Source organism: Tiliqua scincoides, chromosome 9 (assembly GCF_035046505.1).
Source record: "Tiliqua scincoides isolate rTilSci1 chromosome 9, rTilSci1.hap2, whole genome shotgun sequence".
NCBI lineage: Eukaryota > Metazoa > Chordata > Lepidosauria > Squamata > Scincidae > Tiliqua > Tiliqua scincoides.
Window position 1 is genome coordinate 16,173,961 of NC_089829.1, and position 16,996 is coordinate 16,190,956.

A 16,996-nucleotide genomic window follows, 5' to 3' on the forward strand; every position below is an offset into this window, starting at 1 on the left:
GCTGGTGTGTTTGCTTATGGTTGGGCAGGCAGTTGCTGGGATCCCAGATGCAGTCGTACTTTCCTCTGCCATAAGGGGCCTGTGTTTCCCAATCTCCTTCTCTTGTAAGGACAGAGCAGCCTTCAAATTTCAGTGACCAGTGGACCTGGCTCAAGTTGGGAGGGTGGACCAGGAATAGGTCCCTGCCGGCTTACTGAGGGGCAAAGAAACAGAGTGAGTGGGAAATCAGCATTGTGGCACAGAGGGACTTGCCACCCAGCAGTAAACACCTGTCTGCTATGGGGCCAGGTTGGGACCAACCCTCAGGCCCTTCTGCAGTCCTCAGCCTTCCTCTTCTCAGAATCCCAGCTTGTACCTAAGGCTTCTAGCAAAGCTTCCCCCAGAGGACTGGCCAGGGTGAGCCTGTTTGAAACCAAGATCGAGGATTCAGGCAAGCAGCAGAGGGCACCCCTGCTCAACTCTGGCTCCAGAAGGGGGTCATGAATACCCCAGGAGGGTTGTGTTTCTCTCTGCCTTTCCATACCAATTGGCCTGGGAGGAAATGCCACCTTGGCAGCACATGCCATGAGGCAGATGCAGGAGGATGTGTAGTGGCCTGCACGCCCCTTGAAGGCAGCTCCCATGTTGCAGGTGAGAAGTTGGAGGCTTACTCTTGGCAAGCTGATGCCATGGTGGCCTGCCCAGCACTCCAACAGGAAGTGGCTGAGCACCTTATGCCCCTTCAAGCTGGGGGTTTGTACATGCAGGGCGAATGGGGCTGTAGCTTGATGCCAAAGCCTGTGTGTTATAGCCGTGAGCAGCAGTGCTAGCACTAGGAAAGCCTCCCTCTGCTGGAGCACTTTGGAGTGGGTTGGAAGGAGTGTGGAAGTGGCTCAGGCAAAGTGGAAGGAGAAGCCTTGTTTTGCTTTCTTTTGAAGCTTTTATTCATTACAAGATACATCTCTGGCACCCTCCCCTCTAGAAAGCGGTCTGTCATACAAAGATGGAGTTTTCTCAAAAAGACTTGCTCAGAAAAATGAGCTAGGTTTAGGTGGGAATCTCCCTTTTCCAAGTTCCCCAGTGCCCAGTCCCCTCTATGCTCAGTGACCACAACAGTGCTTTCTCTCTCCAACATTGTGCCCCCAAGTCCCTTCCCCCACCATGTTCTGCTGCTGTTTTTTTTAAGCTATCATCTTTGTTCTCTGTGGCTTCTGGGGGGTGGGAGAGGTACTGAGCAACCTCAGTTCAGGTTGGGCAGTTTTGGGGGGTCGGTGGGGGAGTTCTTTTATTTTTCAAATGTAATTGCCTCTGCTTACCTAGGTAGTTATCACCTCTCTACTCAATATAGAAAGCACTACCTTGTGGTGGTGGTGGTGGGGGGGGCTTTTAACATACCAACTGCTTTTCAGTAGGCTGTGGACAAGCTGGGCCCTAACCACAAAGCTGCAGTTTGCACATCTCCCTGGGAGTAAGGCTCTCCGTAAGCTTTCAGATCTTTCCATCTTAGTTTTGGGCTGTAGGTGCCTTCTCTCCTGCAAGCCATCAAGTGCAGTGTAGACCCTTGCTGGATACAAGCCTGACAAGCGAAGCCCTTCCCTTCCCAGTGGGCACAAAGTGTTGCCCCTTCAGGCACCCAGACACTTTCTGTCTTTGCCCTGCAGGTTCCTTGGGCCGGACGTTGCCCCTATCAGGTTATCCTGCCTGCTTTCTCAGCCCCTCCCCTTCCATTTTTGTGGTGCTCCCTTCTGGCCACATGCCCATTAGACTCCAGGAAATAGAGTGAAGAGATATGATGCCATCTGCACCAGAGCTGAGCCGCACTCAACCACAGCAGGATAGGCTCTTTTCCTTTCCCGGAAAGCCTTGCCCTTCCACTTGCAAAATAGCGGCATAGTATCAGCCTAGGTGTCTGACTCTACCACAGTGGGCACTCCTTCTGCACAAAAACCCACCTGTTTTTCCTTCCCTGCTCCCCCCAGAAGCTTCTCTAATTTTAGCAGGCCTGATTGAGGGTGTGGGTATTGTTGCTGTCATTAAACAACTGTGTGTTGGAAATCCCAGGTTGAGGAGAGAGGTTCCTGCCCCAAGGAGCACACAAGCAAGCCTTTGACATGAAGGAGGATGGGGAGGTTTCCATAGCATATAACCTCAGGCTTGGTTCCCAGGGTGTGGCCTGAGGCTGTGCTACAGCAGTTTGCTCAGGCACCTCTCAGTTCCCTGGCTGGCACTGCCTCCAGCAAGGTGAGGATGCCAAGGCTGTCCAACCCACTATTTTGGCTTCAGGGCTGTCCTGCAACTCAGCCCAAGGCTGTGTCATTGCATCACCCTCCCATTTACCCTTCTGGGGTCTGCTTTTGAGAGAAGGCACCAGACACAAAGACGGCCCTGTACAAAATAGTATTACTACAGAGAAGTATGCACCACTTTTCAGCCCCAAAGTTCTCAAATCAGTTTGCAAGGTACAAAGAACAAGACATCCTGTCCCAAGGGGGGAGGAGAGGCACTCCACATTCTAGCGTTACTAGAAGACAGCCCCTGGCAGAAATGCTTTGCTGAAAGGGGTTGCGCAAGAGGAGACAGGCGCTACCATTGAGAGTGCCTCCCCCAACCCACTGCAGGAAGCAGAAGGCAGCTGGGTCAGATCTGCAGCAACAGCAGAGGGGCATCAACCACATCCAGACCAGGAGGAGGAGGAGCCAACAGTGGACGAACAGACATGTCCCCAGGAGCTCCTGGGAGACAGTTTGTTTTCCCCCAAATGCTGCAGGTCTGAAGAGGACCTGAAAATCTTTGTTAGGAAAGATAAGATCTTCATCAGTGCAGGTACCTGGGAAACTGAAAGCCCGACCCCGGGACGGGGGGGCTTTCTTCTCAGAGAAATCTAACCATTTGTGACAGTATTGGAGGAGATGCAGTGATCTGCAATCAAGCTGCTGGCTCCGTGCTGAGATGCCATATGGAGAAAAAAAGAGCTTGAAGTGTAAAGTTTAAGCTGGAAATTTAAGATAAGCAAGTGTTAATATTGTTCCCGGTTCTGACTGACTGAGTTGGCTAAAAGCCCTGGATGTATTGGAGGCGTTAACGAGAGACTTTTTAAGGAGGTTGAAAGTGCTCTTTTTCTCTGTCGTGGAATAAATTGTTGGTGGATTATAATTACAACTATAACTTGGATGTGAACTAAAATCTATAATTATTCTTGGGCATAATTGGATATAAATATAATTCTCATTAGATTTGAAAGAGCCTTGTTTTCTCTACACCAGAGACGGTGAGACTGTTTTGTTTTTCTCTCTGTTAACCGCACTGGACTGTTATCTGCAAGAGGTATGTAAGGAATGCGGATGGCAGAGCAGTAATGACGTGGTGGAAGTGAGGAAAATAATATGTTGTGGACATCTAGTAGACTAGAGAGAAATTGCAAAATGGACTCTGTTTCAGAAAGTTGGATACAGAAAATCTTGATTAATACGGAGAGATTGCTTGCTATGGAGCGACAACAGCTGAATTAGTCCTCGCAGAGTCAAGCCAGTCTGGAGAATTGGAAGATGTGAAGAAACAAGCAGAAGATAAACAAGGGAGTGAAAAAGCGGACAAGGAGGATGATCAACAGGCGCTGAAGAGACGCTGATGGAGATCAAGAAAGATAAGATGGACAGAGTAACAGGAGTGTACAAATCACAAAAATTGTTGGAGCAAGAAGAACATAAGAACAGCCCCACTGGATCAGGCCATAGGCCCATCTAGTCCAGCTTCCTGTATCTCACAGCGGCCCACCAAATGCCCCAGGGAGCACACCAGATAACAAGAGACCTCATCCTGGTGCCCTCCCCTACATCTGGCATTCTGACTTAACCCATTCCTAAAATCAGGAGGTTGCGCATACTCATCATGGCTTGTACCCCATAATGGATTTTTCCTCCAGAAACTCGTCCAATCCCCTTTTAAAGGCATCTAGGCTAGACGCCAGCACCACATCCTGTGGCAAGGAGTTCCACAGACCGACCACGCGCTGAGTAAAGAAATATTTTCTTTTGTCTGTCCTAACCCGCCCAACACTCAATTTTAGTGGATGTCCCCTGGTTCTGGTATTATGTGAGAGTGTAAAGAGCATCTCCCTATCCACTCTGTCCATCCCCTGCATAATTTTGTATGTCTCAATCATGTCCCCCCTCTGGCGTCTCTTTTCTAGGCTGAAGAGGCCCAAACGCCGTAGCCTTTCCTCATAAGGAAGGTGCCCCAGCCCCGTAATCATCTTAGTCGCTCTCTTTTGCACCTTTTCCATTTCCACTATGTCTTTTTTGAGATGCGGCAACCAGAACTGGACACAATACTCCAGGTGTGGCCTTACCATAGATTTGTACAACGGCATTATAATACTAGCCATTTTGTTCTCAATACCCTTCCTAATGATCCCAAGCATAGAATTGGCCTTCTTCACCGCCGCCGCACATTGGGTCGACACTTTCATCGACCTGTCCACCACCACCCCAAGATCTCTCTCCTGATCTGTCACAGACAGCTCAGAACCCATCAGCCTATATCTAAAGTTTTGATTTTTTGCCCCAATGTGCATGACTTTACACTTACTGACATTGAAGCGCATCTGCCATTTTGCTGCCCATTCTGCCAGTCTGGAGAGATCCTTCTGGAGCTCCTCACAATCACTTCTGGTCTTTACCACTCGGAAAAGTTTGGTGTCGTCTGCAAACTTAGCCACTTCACTGCTCAACCCTGTCTCCAGGTCATTTATGAAGAGGTTGAAAAGCACCGGTCCCAGGACAGATCCTTGGGGCACACCGCTTTTCACCTCTCTCCATTGTGAAAATTGCCCATTGACACCCACTCTCTGCTTCCTGGCCTCCAACCAGTTCTCAATCCACGAGAGGACCTGTCCTCTAATTCCCTGACTGTGGAGTTTTTTCAGTAGCCTTTGGTGAGGGACCATGTCAAACGCCTTCTGAAAGTCCAGATATATAATGTCCACGGGTTCTCCCGCATCCACATGCCTGTTGACCTTATTATAAGAAGAAAATATATCCCAGTTAACTGGAAGAATGAACACACCCTATATAAGAAAGTGTGGATTTATCAGATTCTGTTATAGAGATAAATTATTAAAGATATTACAGGAGAAAAAATGGAAAGTAAGAAAGAGATTACCCCTCAGGGTTCTTTTTGAGGGTTAAAGAAAATTGGAGGATTTAGTCAGCTAATAATGGCCCAAACTTATATGAAGAAAAAAAAAGAATACGTATGAAATTGATAAATATGAATTAGAATGTATTTAAAAAATATACCTGGAAATGTAAACATGTGGAAGAATTGTTTTATAGGTGGTTATTATGTCAAAGAAAAAAAAGTGTAATTAGAGAATTAGATTGGAGTTGAAATAGCTGAGGTGATAAATTTTGGTAATTAGATTATTTTGTTTTAATATTAATGAGCAATTGAAGTTAGTTTATACTTGGTAGAAAGTGAATATTTAGAAAATATAGTATAGGACATTAGGGAAAACTTATTGTATATTATATAAATAAATGGATAAATTAATAAGAGGTAGAAATAGATGAGTAAGTAGATTAGGAGATATAGTATGATTAATTAGTAATGGTATATGGTATTTAGCACTCCTAAATGTATGTCTGTATGTCTGTGTGTGTTAATTAAAATAAATAATTTAAAAAAAAAACCACATCCAGACCACAGCCACTCCCAGCTGCTAGTTGACTCTAACAGGACCCTTCAAGTTCTGCCATTTGCAGGCATGTCTGTTGGATACCTCCCATCACCAGCTAAGGGGTGGCTGCATCCCTCATTCCTCCCATCACAGGGAGGGGTGGCTGCATCCATCCAGAAGAGTCGAGCCCTAGCATAGGCTGTATGTGTGATGCCTGTCTTGCCACCTCCTAACCCCCATTTCAAGTTCCACAACTGCCTTTTTACAATATTCATATTGTTGGATGGTGTGTAAGGCTAGTAGTGTTTGTAGAAGGAGGGGTGAGACTTTGGCCTTTGACAGGAAAACAGCTCACTTTTGGGCAGTCGAACTGATTTTCTTGGCAGGGCTGTTGGGATGCTGCCACCACCACCACCCCCCTATGCAAATGCTGATGTCCCCTCATTCTTTACAAGACACACTTCCCCAACTAGGAAATTGCAAAAAATAGTCAGTCATGTTGAAAATGCTCTGAAAAACCAAGCGAGATAAATTTCCCAAGCTAGAATGCAGGTACCAGCCCAGGTTCTGTTCCCATCCCATCCCCATGCAGGATTGCGCCAAGCGCCCTCGGTCCTGCTAGCCGCCTTGTCAGGGGTGCGGACTGTGCCTTCCTCCAGCCATTTCCCTTCTGCTCCTTCAGGGCCCCCATGTGCTTTTTAGGACTCGCTTGGAAGTCCCAGCTGAGCATTACAGTTTGGTGGTGTCTAAATATAGCAACCCAGAACACGCACACAGGTCTGCACCTCCTCCTCTGCACGACACTTGCTTGTGGTGAGCTTGTGTTCTCGCCTAGCCCTCCAGATCAAAGCAAATGTCACAAGGCGGAAGAAGGCTGTCACCACTGGCGGTTACCTGCACACATTTCCACTGGGCCTTGTCACTGTACTGCTTGACGTAAGAGATGGGGGGCAGAATGTACAGTGAGTCATTTGGTGATTCTTGCGCAAAGCAAAACAGAAAGAGCTGCTGTAGGGTGGGAGGTCACTACAGTACGACCCCCTTGGCCGATGGTGACTCTGCCATGGGGGCAGCAGGTCAAAGTGGTGCCTTATAGCTACTACCATCGGAACTGGGCCTGATCCACTAGGCCACTCTCCTATACAAACCTCATTGAAACGAATGGGAACTGTGCAGGATCAGACCATCCCTGTGGGGCTAGGGCCTGTCTGAGTGCAAGCCAGAAGTGACTGCTTGGGGCACCAGCCCTCTCGCCTTGCACCAGCGCTAGAGCCACTCCAGATTCTACTCCAGCTGCTTGCTTGATGCGATTGACCTCCGCTGGAGGAGGCAGGGTGGCTGTGGTACAAGTGTCGTGACCCATTCCCCAAAACAGAAAGGGGAGCATTAGGTCACTACTTCCAATATACATTCCAGTAAATCCATTATTAAAGCAGATGCATTCTGATGCAGGGGAGGAAGTCTGAGGATGCAGTGGCGGCAGCAGTGGATGCTGATGCCTGGCTTTTTATTCTTCCTGCAAATGTCCTGATGGGAGCAGAAGACAAAACTTGTGGTATTGCTGAAGGGCCAACCTCTGCCACTAGCAGTGGTGCCTCTAGCAATGGAGCTGGAAATGCACAAAGGCCCCTGGGGAACAGGTGTGGGTTTCTGGAGGAGGGTGGGGCTCTGGGCTTGCTTAGGGGTATTTTTCCAGCAATTCCCCCTTCAGGCCCTCACCTCCTCCCTCCTCCTCCTCTGGGTAACGGCAGCTGCAGTCATCCACCTCCTGGGCCATCTGTCCAAGGGGCTCTGCCGGAAGGGGGAAGAGAAGAGAAATCAAAAGGAGGCTTTGCATCCAGGAGTGCAGTGGGAAGGAAAGGAGCTCTCCATGCCTCGGGTCCTGAGCTGGATGCTTCTGGGTCACTTGCCTCTCCTTTTTCTAGCTCTTCTTCCAGTGCTCTTTCAGCTCCACTACCCTCTATTCTTTGTCCTTCTCCCTTTCTGCCCCTTGAGAAGATGACCACTGGTCATGAAGTCAGCCTCTGCTCTTTCTGCCTCTGTCCCAGTCTGTGCTGCTGTAGAACTGGAGCCCACATGCAGGCTGCCCTGCTACCTGATCATTGCCAGGCAAGTGCCTGGGAGCAGTGGAGGTGTGAAAGCTGCCATGGGCTGCCTACAAGAGAGGCAGTTTGGGGAAAGCCTTTGCAAGCCCAGTTGTGGTGACTGAGACCCCACCCTGTTTCTGACCATGAGGATCCCTGCCTGGATTCAGGGTCCAATAGCAACCAAATTAGGTTCCAACTGCAGCTGGGCCCCCAGGCAGCAGAGGAAAAGTACCCAGCAGGTGAATTGGGTGGGACAGGCAATGCATTGGCCTTACGTTTGACGAAGGCTGTCAGGAGCTTCCTTTGGGCCCAGGCCCTGAAGGCAATGGAGAGAATCAGCAGAGACAAGACGCACAGAAGCAGGGCCACTGTCAGAGCAATGCTGATGGTGAGCAGATGGCTGTCCCGCTCTGAAAAGAAGAGAGAGAACATTCTTCAGACAAAGCGGATTAGGAGTACATGTTTGGAGAAGCACAACGTTTGGAGGGCTCAGGGTGAGAAAGTTCCAATCCTGACTCTACCATCAGAGACCGGGGGGGGGGGCAGTCGGTTTCCCCAACCAAAGAGCGGGGTGGCTCAAGGCCTCACAGCTGGAGCAGATCTGCTGGCACCAAAGGGCTCAGACTTCTCTCAAGCAGCAGGCAGGGGCCACTCATGCTCTGCCACTACAGAGCCATGCGTGGATGCAGTGCAAGTGGCAGCTGTCCCCACGACATTCTCTTGGGGACCTGTTTGAACCAAGAGTCACAGGGTCATGCCCTGAAGTGGGATGATGGCTCAGTGGTCCCAGCTTGATGTTGACTCTCCATGGAAAAAGAACAGAGAGAGAGAGAGAGAGAGAGACCTAACAAGTCCGGAGAGGGGATGACATTTTCTTACAATCAGAGCTGGTGTTCCTCTGTGTGAACCCAGGACTGAGCTTTTGGGCTGCAAAAGGCAAGCAGATTACTCAGTCCTTCTTTGTGCTCACAGCAGAAGCTGGCTATTGACTGACACTTGCAGGGATCACAAACCACCCAAGGGCAAGGCAGGTGCTTGCATGAGAAGAGATGCCTCTTGTGGCTGGCTGGTTCTCACTCCTTCAGGGGCAGGACTGGAAAGGAGAGCCTGAAAGGGGGAAGTCTGCAGCCACCTTCACAGCACCAAGCTCTCCCACACCTTGTCCCCAGCACCACTTCCATTTCTGGGCTATTTTTCTTCCTTCACATTTGCGAGCCTTCACTGCCACAGCAGAAGTGAGCCTCAGCTCAGCTAGAGAGACATCGAGATCAAGCAAGTCCCCTCAGGGCTTCTGTGGGCATTAACCCAACTCTGACCTGTCACTGCAGGGGAGATGGCCACTAGGACAGTGGAGGCCGTAGTCGTGCTTTCAGAGGCCACGTTGCATTTCACATCCTTTGTCCTTGACCCATTAGTCAAAATCTTATTGCCTGGACATCTGCAGACAACCATAGAACAGGCACATCATGTAGCCATCATATTATTTCAAACATATTGCCGGGGTGGGGTGGGGAGAAAGCATTAAGACAGACTTACTTTTTCCACAACTGGCAGCTGTCACCAGCCCGATCATTAAACATTCCATCAGGACAGTGTTGGCAGCCTTTAAGAAACATAGGTAAGTGTCACTTCCAGGATGTGAGGAGACAGCCAAACTAGTTAAGAGCAAATGCCTGGTTGGAGAGCTCATCCAGCCACAGCTTGCATGTTGCAATTGCTAAAGTGATCCCCACTGCAACATAGCTTGAGAATGTCCAGCTAAAAGATCACATAATGCTTCCTCTGTCTAGCTTTCCCTCCCTCTGCATCAATATCTAGATTATAAACCCTTTGGGGCAGGGCCCTATCTCTCTTGTTCTGTATAAAGCACCATATATAAATCATGCCTCCCTTTAGGTAAGTGGTTCCCAACTGTGAACTGTAGCTCCCCAAGGAGCTGCAAAAGCCAGCCCAGGGAGCCGCAGAATCCTTGCAAAAAACCCACCACCCTATACAATGTATAGAATTATAGACTTCATGGGAAGCCAAGGCCAATGGCCCAGTAGGTCAAGGTAGCTGCCAGTTGAAAAAGTTTGGGAACCATTGCTTTAGGCCAGGGGTGTCCAAAGTTTTTGGCAGGAGGGCCACATCATCTCTCTGACACTGTATCGGGGGCCGGGGAAATAAAGAATTAATTTACATTTCAAATTTGAATAAATTTACATAAGTTTACATAAATGAATATATTAAAGATGAACTTATATGGATGAATCACGGTCTTGCAATAGCTCAAGGCTTATAAGAGGCCTTGCAAAAAGCAAGGCTGACCTTTCCTTAGCTGCCGCTGCTGCATCACAGATGTGAAAGAGCAAGCAGTGAAGGGAGCTCTCATCCCACAGCTCACATGAGAGGTCAAACAGTCGCCCTCACACTGAGAGAAGTTGCATTGGGCCAGTGTGGGCTTCAACAAATCTCCGGAGGGCCAGAGGCTCATTGGAGGATGGGGGCTCCCTGAGGGCCGCATTGAGAGGCCTTGAGGGCCGCAAGTGGCCCCCGGGCCGGGGTTTGGGCACCCCTGCTTTAGGCATTGGCCACTGACAGAGGCCATCCAGGGCAGACGCCAAACAGAACATTGTGGTCTTATTTTTGAGGCTGCACTCAGTCCTCACTGAAGGATGTGGGGCTGCAAGGTCTACAGAGCCTGCCCTTTGAGGCACTCAAGAATCCTCCTGCCAGTTTCTAGAACTGCCCCACAGCAGGCCTTGCTGCACCGTCAGGCCAGAGAGAACGAGTGGCTCTTCCAACAGCTGAAGGTAGCCATTCTTGCCTGTGTGGGAGGCAGGGGCCACCTTAGTCCCACTGCCACATCTGGGGTCAAGCGGCTCTCACAGGCAATGTGGCTGTCTTTTCACTGAGGTTAGTAACTTGACTTGTGGGTGGGGCGTGTGGTTTGGTACTGCCAGGTATCAATACAGCCTCTGGCACCAACAGCAGCACTTAACCATTAAATCCCATCACTGATTCTGAGAAAAGGCTTAAAGGTCTTGAAGGGTGAAGTGGAAAGTGAGGGGGCAGTGCTGATGGGGGGGGGAGGAGAAATGCAACTTTTTCAATCTGTTTTTCCCTAATCTTTCAGAGACTCAGGGGATAGTTCTATTGCTGTGGGACTGGGAAAGGGAGCCCCTGATGCTGCAGCACCGCAGAAACTAAACAGGGGCAAACAAGATTCATGCCTGCATGGGGAACAGAGAGTAAGGAGCCCCTCCCAAGAAAGGGCAGAAGAAACAGTATGGAGACCTACTGGGCCCTGCAGCCCAAGGGCACATTTGTGGCACCTTCTGGCCCTCTGCTCTCACTGCTAGTTTGGCTTCTTCTTCCAGCCCTTCTTTCCATCCTTCACTTGCCTCCATGGCGCCTCTGAGACTTAAGAAACTCAGCCAATGGCAACCAGAGACTCTTTGGCACATCCTGCATCTGCATCTGTAGTGTACTTCATTACCAAAATGATTCAGGGCAAAAGGGTGACCTCACCTTTGTCCGTCGGCTGCTCTCCAATTTCACAGATGCATTTCTTGCACGTCTTATTCCCACCGCACCGAAACATGGGCACACACTGACAAATGGCATCGGCGGTTTTCAAGCATCTCTGTTTATATTCGAGTATTCCTTCAGAAATAACATGTTGAAATGGCCTACGTTACTGCAGAAGTGGTGGCAATCACTGGAGACAGGTCTAGAGACAAGGTTCAGAGAACCCCAAAAGCTGGGGGAGGGGCAAGGAATCATCTCAGACTGAGGGCACAATCCTAACCAACTTTCCAGTACCGAAGTAAGGGCAATGCAGCTCCAAGGTAAGAGAACAAACATTTCCTTACCTTGAGGAGGCCTCAGTCAGTGATTGCCACCCAACTGCAGGATGCAGCACATACCCTACTGGCACAGCTATACCAGTGCTGGAAAGCTGGTTAGGATTTGGGTCTGAGGCATGCAGCCACGTGCATGTCTATCCATTGCCCGATAGTAGGGTGTCACTGCAGAATGCCAGGGGCTTGCTTGGAGTGGGGGGCTAGCTGCACCTATTTCTCCAAGTCTCACATGTTATGTTATCTCACAGTAAGTCTTCACATGTTATGCTGTAAAGTAGGCACCCATTGCCTGATGTGCCCACTGCAGAGTGGGCCACCAGCAGAGACTCTGGTGCATTAAAAGGAGCTGCCCTCTACAGGGCTACACACCTGCCTAAGCCAACCCCTTATGTAGTTCCATTAGCTACTCTAAACCGGGAGGTTGTTCCTGATGTGCCCAGATGCAGTTATGGGCGAGACAGTGAGCTAGTTGGCCAAGCCTTCTCATGACCCCCCTTCCCCACAGAGAAGCAGCCAGGGCCCAAGAGCCATCAAGTTCCAATTCTTTCATTTGAAAGGCTTCCTCCCATATCCAGAGCAGCTACTGCAGAGGCACGGGGCTTCAGCTCCATGTGGCAGAGCTGTCTCCACCCAGTGGTGCAGCTAAGGGGGTGCAGAGGGTAGCAGCTGCACCAGGCATCAAGCTTTAGGGGGGGCAACAAGCTGAGCTTGACACTAGTGACCAAATTGTGAAAATCTTGATATGAATGAATAACACCATCATGTTATATATCATTGGAAAGGTAATTTAAGGCAGAGTGCAGTGAAACAAACTACACTGGAATATCTGTTTTCTATCAAAAGTTATGGTCAATTAACCAGAAAATGAAAACACAACTGACTTGTGGAACAAAAAGTGAATTTGCTTAACTCCAAACTGACCTATGAGTGTTTGAGTGCCAGTGAGATGTTATTATGATTCAGCATGGAACCAATAACTTTTTATTTATTTAATTAAATTTGATTCTGTCATGCGGGGGGGGGGGCTACAAAATCTTCTTGGTTGCAGATAGATGCCTTAGCTATGCCACTAACTCGGGTGAGGCAGCAGAGCAAGTGGGTGGTGAGCTGCTGGGGGGAGGAGGTGGGTTCTTCCCAATTTTCACTTTTTAAAAAGTCTGGGCGTGACATCACTCCTGGTAGTAAATCACTTCTGGGGCAACATTTTGAGCTTAACACCGGGCTACACGATCATTAGCTGCGCCACTGTTTCCACCCACCAATGCTCCCAGATTCTGTCCCTGGCAGCAGCTCTGCAGGAGGGATAGGACAGACCCCCCTCAGCTTGAAACACTGGAGCACCACTGCTGCCAGGTGGCACAGGTAGCACTGTGTAGTAAACCAAGGACTATGCAGGAGACATCTTCATCTTCCCTAGTTTTCCAAGCATCCTCTGTTATTTTTCCAGATAGAGGAGAAAAAATGGAGAAATCAAGGGGTCTGATTTCCCATTCATTGGGAGAAGGGGCAGATCTAGGAAGCTTATTTACCCAGCCTAGTGGAAAAAAAGGAAAGCTAGAACTGCCCTAGGTCAACAAGGTCAAGACTACCAAGACTGGTCAGCACACCAGTGTATTCATTGGTGGGGGGACCAAGGGGTGTGCAAAAGTCTGGTGCCTTCCAGGCCACCTGCTCTGCACCTCCTGGGTCAATCTGGCCCTGTGGCTCCTGGTCCCCTTGGTCCCAGGTCAGTCTTCTCTGAGTTTGGGGGGGGGGAGGCTTTTGCCAAGGGAACCATGGTGGTTTGGCAGCAAGCCCCTACCCATGCTGATGCTTACTTGGGAGCATGGAACTGGTGGCGCTCCAAAGTAATGTATCGTGGCGTCAAGACTGGTCCCCACTGGGCACTTCTGCCCCCTGCCCTCAGAGGAAGGGCTAAGCAGGTGCTGGGCTTTCTCCCATTGAAACCAACCAAGACTTGGGCTGGGCACGCCACTGGCCAAGACACACATACACACCCCGTGCCTTACCTTCACACATCCTGCAGAGTTCACACTTGCCTGTGGTCGGGTCCAAGAAGGAGTCTGGGAAGAGAAGGAGGCGTCTTAGTGAAGGGGGGGGCTCCCCGCCAGACCACCCCAAGCCTCGAGAGGGCCAAAGTCCAGAGAAAGAAAAGCTCTGGCCCGCGCCGCCAGATTCCCACGTGCGCGGCATCCCTCCGTCGTGCCAGCCAGGAAGGTGCGCGCCCAGGAGCTGCCCGGGGATGCAGGCAGATGGCACCCTTGCGGGACTTACTGCCGCCGCAGTTCTGCGTGGCCAGGCCCCTGCCCCGGCTCCAGAGCAGCAGCGGGGCCAGCAGCAGCCCCAGCCAGGCTCGCGGGCGTCCGCCCCCCATCGCCCCGTGCCTGCCCGCCTGCCTCTCGGATCCCCCCTGGCAGCCGCGACTGAGCAGCTGCGCGCTTAGCTTGTGCGTGGAGCAGCTCAGCGCCGCGGCTCTTGGAGCGAGCCAGCTGGGGCGGGGATTCCCCGTGTGTTTTTCACCGGCCCGCCCCCCGCCTCTTGCGCGGGGCTTCTGGGCAACAAATGCTGCGGGGCCCCCCTGAATTCCCCGGCAGCACCCCCTTCCTTGGGGGCGGGAGCAGTCGCGGCTTGGCTGGGGCGCGCCCTTCTCCCCCGGACTCCACGCACCCCAGGCTGGCTGCAGGGGCCAGCTGAACAAGGAGAAACAGCCGAACCCTAGGCATGTCTACTCAGAAGTAAGCCCCATTATAATCAATGGGACTTACTCCTGGGTAAGCAAGCATAGGATTGCTGCCCCGACTAGCCTGCACGCAGCAGCAGCGCTGCCCTGGCCTGTCCCCCAGGCGAAGTTTCCAGTTGGACTCCTGCGGAGCCGGACGCTTCTCGGAGAAAGCGCTTCTGCCACCGGAGGCTCTGCTTGCCCCGCAGGAGAAGCGCCTCCATCCAGGCCGCCTGAGCGGCAGTAGATGGGGAAGACGCCCATCCAGCGCTCTCTGTCCCCTTGCCTCCCCTGCTGCTCCATCTCCTTCCACCCCGGGGTTGGTCAAGGAAGAAAGGGAAAGAGAGGAAGAGGAATTGCGGAGAGGAGTGGAGCTCCTCTTTGGAGAGTGGGCGGAGCAGAGGCGGGCACATCCTCGGGTAAGGGGGGGCTCCAGGCATCAGGAACTTGGGATGGACCTGCTCCACCCTTGGACTCAAGGACGTGATGCAAGCCAGCCAATACCAGTCCAGCACGAAAACAGACCGGCAGCAAGAGAAGCAAACCCCAGGGATGCCAAGTGGACCACAAATACTCAGGAGCACCTGGGAGGAGAGGCTGCCCTCAAACTCCCCACAAGTGCAGGGTTTGCTCCCAAGAAGTCCCCGCCCTCACCTGTGGTCACCACCAAACTCCCCAAGGCCTCAGGATATGCCAGAAAGTCTCCTTTCCAGCTCTCAGCCAATGGACTCACCTTTGGTGGCTGAGGAACTGCAATGCAAGTGTGAGACTGTCCATTGGTTGACAGCAGTGGGAAAGAAGTGCTGAAACCCACGCTATTTTTCCATTCTCACTCTCCATGGGGCAGGCACTTGGAGGTGGGAGGTTTTAGATCAGGAAAACCTACTTGGAGGGCAAGGATTAGAAGCACCCGCACCTGCTCTGCAGCTGCAACCAAATGAGCAGGTTGCAGCTCTCTCCTCCCTTCCCTGCATTTCAATTAACATCATTTACAGAAGCAACTTGTTTTTGGAAGTTGTCTTAACCAGTATGATTAACTACCCTGTAATATTTATCCACATGCCCACCCCAACCCTAACCCTCACATTTTCCCCCTACTTAATAGAAAAACATAACCAGATCTCATATAAAATAGGGGGGGCAAGAGGGGAAAAGGGGAGAGGACTACAGTAGGAGAAGCTCCTATGCGCACCTGTTCCTGTCTGGGTCACAAATGTAGAAAGAATAATTGCCTTGGCAGGTCAAGCCTCCTGGGCCCTTGAAACCTATTTCAGAAGGTGCACCATTCTCCCGTCCCCTCCCCTGGTTAATTCATCTTCATTAATAAGACAAGCTGGAAAGCTTGGACACCCACCCACCCTGCAGTATAGGCATAGTCACTTCCAGATTACCAAGGGAGTAGGTGGTGGGATATTATTATTATTATTATTATTATTATTATTATTATTATTATTATTATTATTATTATTATACCGCTTTTCAACTAAAAGTTCACAAAGCTGTTTACAGAGAAAAATCAAATAACTAAATGGCTCCCTGTCTCAAAAGGGCTCACAATCTAAAAAAATGCAAATGAATACCAGCAGACAGCCACTAGAACAGACAGTGCTGGGGTAAGGTGGGCCAGTTACTCTCCCCCTGCTAAAAAAAGGAGCACCCACTTGAAAAAGTGCCTCTTACCCAATTAGCAGGGGTAATTCTTCAGAAGGTCTTCAGGCAGAGTTTTGACAGCCACCACTCCCAAATTGCATATCCTTTCCTGCAAGGGAAATGCAGTCTCATTCAGAATGAGTGGATGACTTAATACCTGCACCAAAGATTTCCTGTCAAGAGGGCTTTTGTCTTGTCTGCATTTAATTTCAGCCTCTTGGCCCTCATCCAGACCCCAAATGCCTCCAGCCACCATTCCAAGACTTCCACAGCTTCCCTAGAACAAAATGGCAAGGAGAGATAGAGTTGGGTGTCATTACCATGTTGGTGACACCCCACTCCAAATCCCCAGATGATTTTCCCCAGTGGGTTCATGATAAGATTTTGAAAAGCATTGGGGGGGGGAGACTAAAACCCTGTGGCACCCCACACTTTAAGGGCCAGGGTGCCAAACAGGTATCCCCCAGCATCACCATCTTGTCTGCAAAAGATCCAGTTAATCTGTCTCATCTAGGATTCCCTGGAGCTAAGATGCCACTGCCTATTTAGTCACCTTACCCAAGAATGGGAGATGGGAGATTACCAATAGTTGTCCAACTTGGTGGAATCCAGAATTTTTTTTTTAAGGAGGGGTTGCACAATTGCAGTCTTCAGGATGCTAGGCATCACTCACTTCCTTAAAGAAGAATTCACGATCTCTTCTACCCATTTGGCCAGACTAGCCTGTGCAGATCATATCAGCCAAACTGAGCAAGGGTCAAGTGGGCATGAAGATGGCCTCAAACTCAAATCCTATCCATATCCTCAGGCCAGATAAACTGAAAATAATCCAATGTTTTCCCTCCTTTCCTTTCCTGTCCAAAACATCTTCTTCAATAATAAATGCAGGCACCATAATAAATGCCAGCAATGAGTTGGCTGTTTGAGCCAAGCAGTGATGCGGGCAACCAAAGATGGCATTTCCAAAGAAGTTCATTATAGTCTGCACAGCCCAAGATCATCTGTGGCAGGTGTCAGACCATTCTGTTGAAAACACTGC

At 50.3% G+C, this 16,996-nt stretch overlaps 1 protein-coding gene across 1 annotated transcript; it reads right to left on the minus strand.

Moving 5' to 3' along the window:
- Window positions 1–7,334: 7,334 nt before the first annotated feature.
- TNFRSF9 (TNF receptor superfamily member 9) lies at window positions 7,335–13,962 on the minus strand. The gene is made up of 7 exons (XM_066637479.1): window positions 13,863–13,962; window positions 13,598–13,651; window positions 11,254–11,388; window positions 10,477–10,549; window positions 9,060–9,181; window positions 8,019–8,153; window positions 7,335–7,447 (listed from the first exon to the last, which is right to left on the minus strand). Exons 1-7 carry the CDS (start codon window positions 13,960–13,962, stop codon window positions 7,335–7,337), a joined length of 732 nt encoding a protein of 243 aa, XP_066493576.1.
- Window positions 13,963–16,996: the final 3,034 nt, after the last annotated feature.

What these genes read in the sequence shown, in the direction of transcription:
- TNFRSF9 (XM_066637479.1), bottom strand. Translation starts at nt 13,962, where the DNA reads ATGGGGGGCGGACGCCCGCGAGCCTGGCTGGGGCTGCTGCTGGCCCCG. An exon ending in CACGCAGAACTGCGGCGGCA is followed by an intron (nt 13,652 to 13,862) that starts GTAAGTCCCGCA and finishes TTCTCTTCCCAG; the next exon opens with ACTCCTTCTTGGACCCGACC. An exon ending in ACGGTGCAGCAAGGCCTGCT is followed by an intron (nt 9,182 to 10,476) that starts GTGGGGCAGTTC and finishes GGTTGTCTGCAG; the next exon opens with ATGTCCAGGCAATAAGATTT.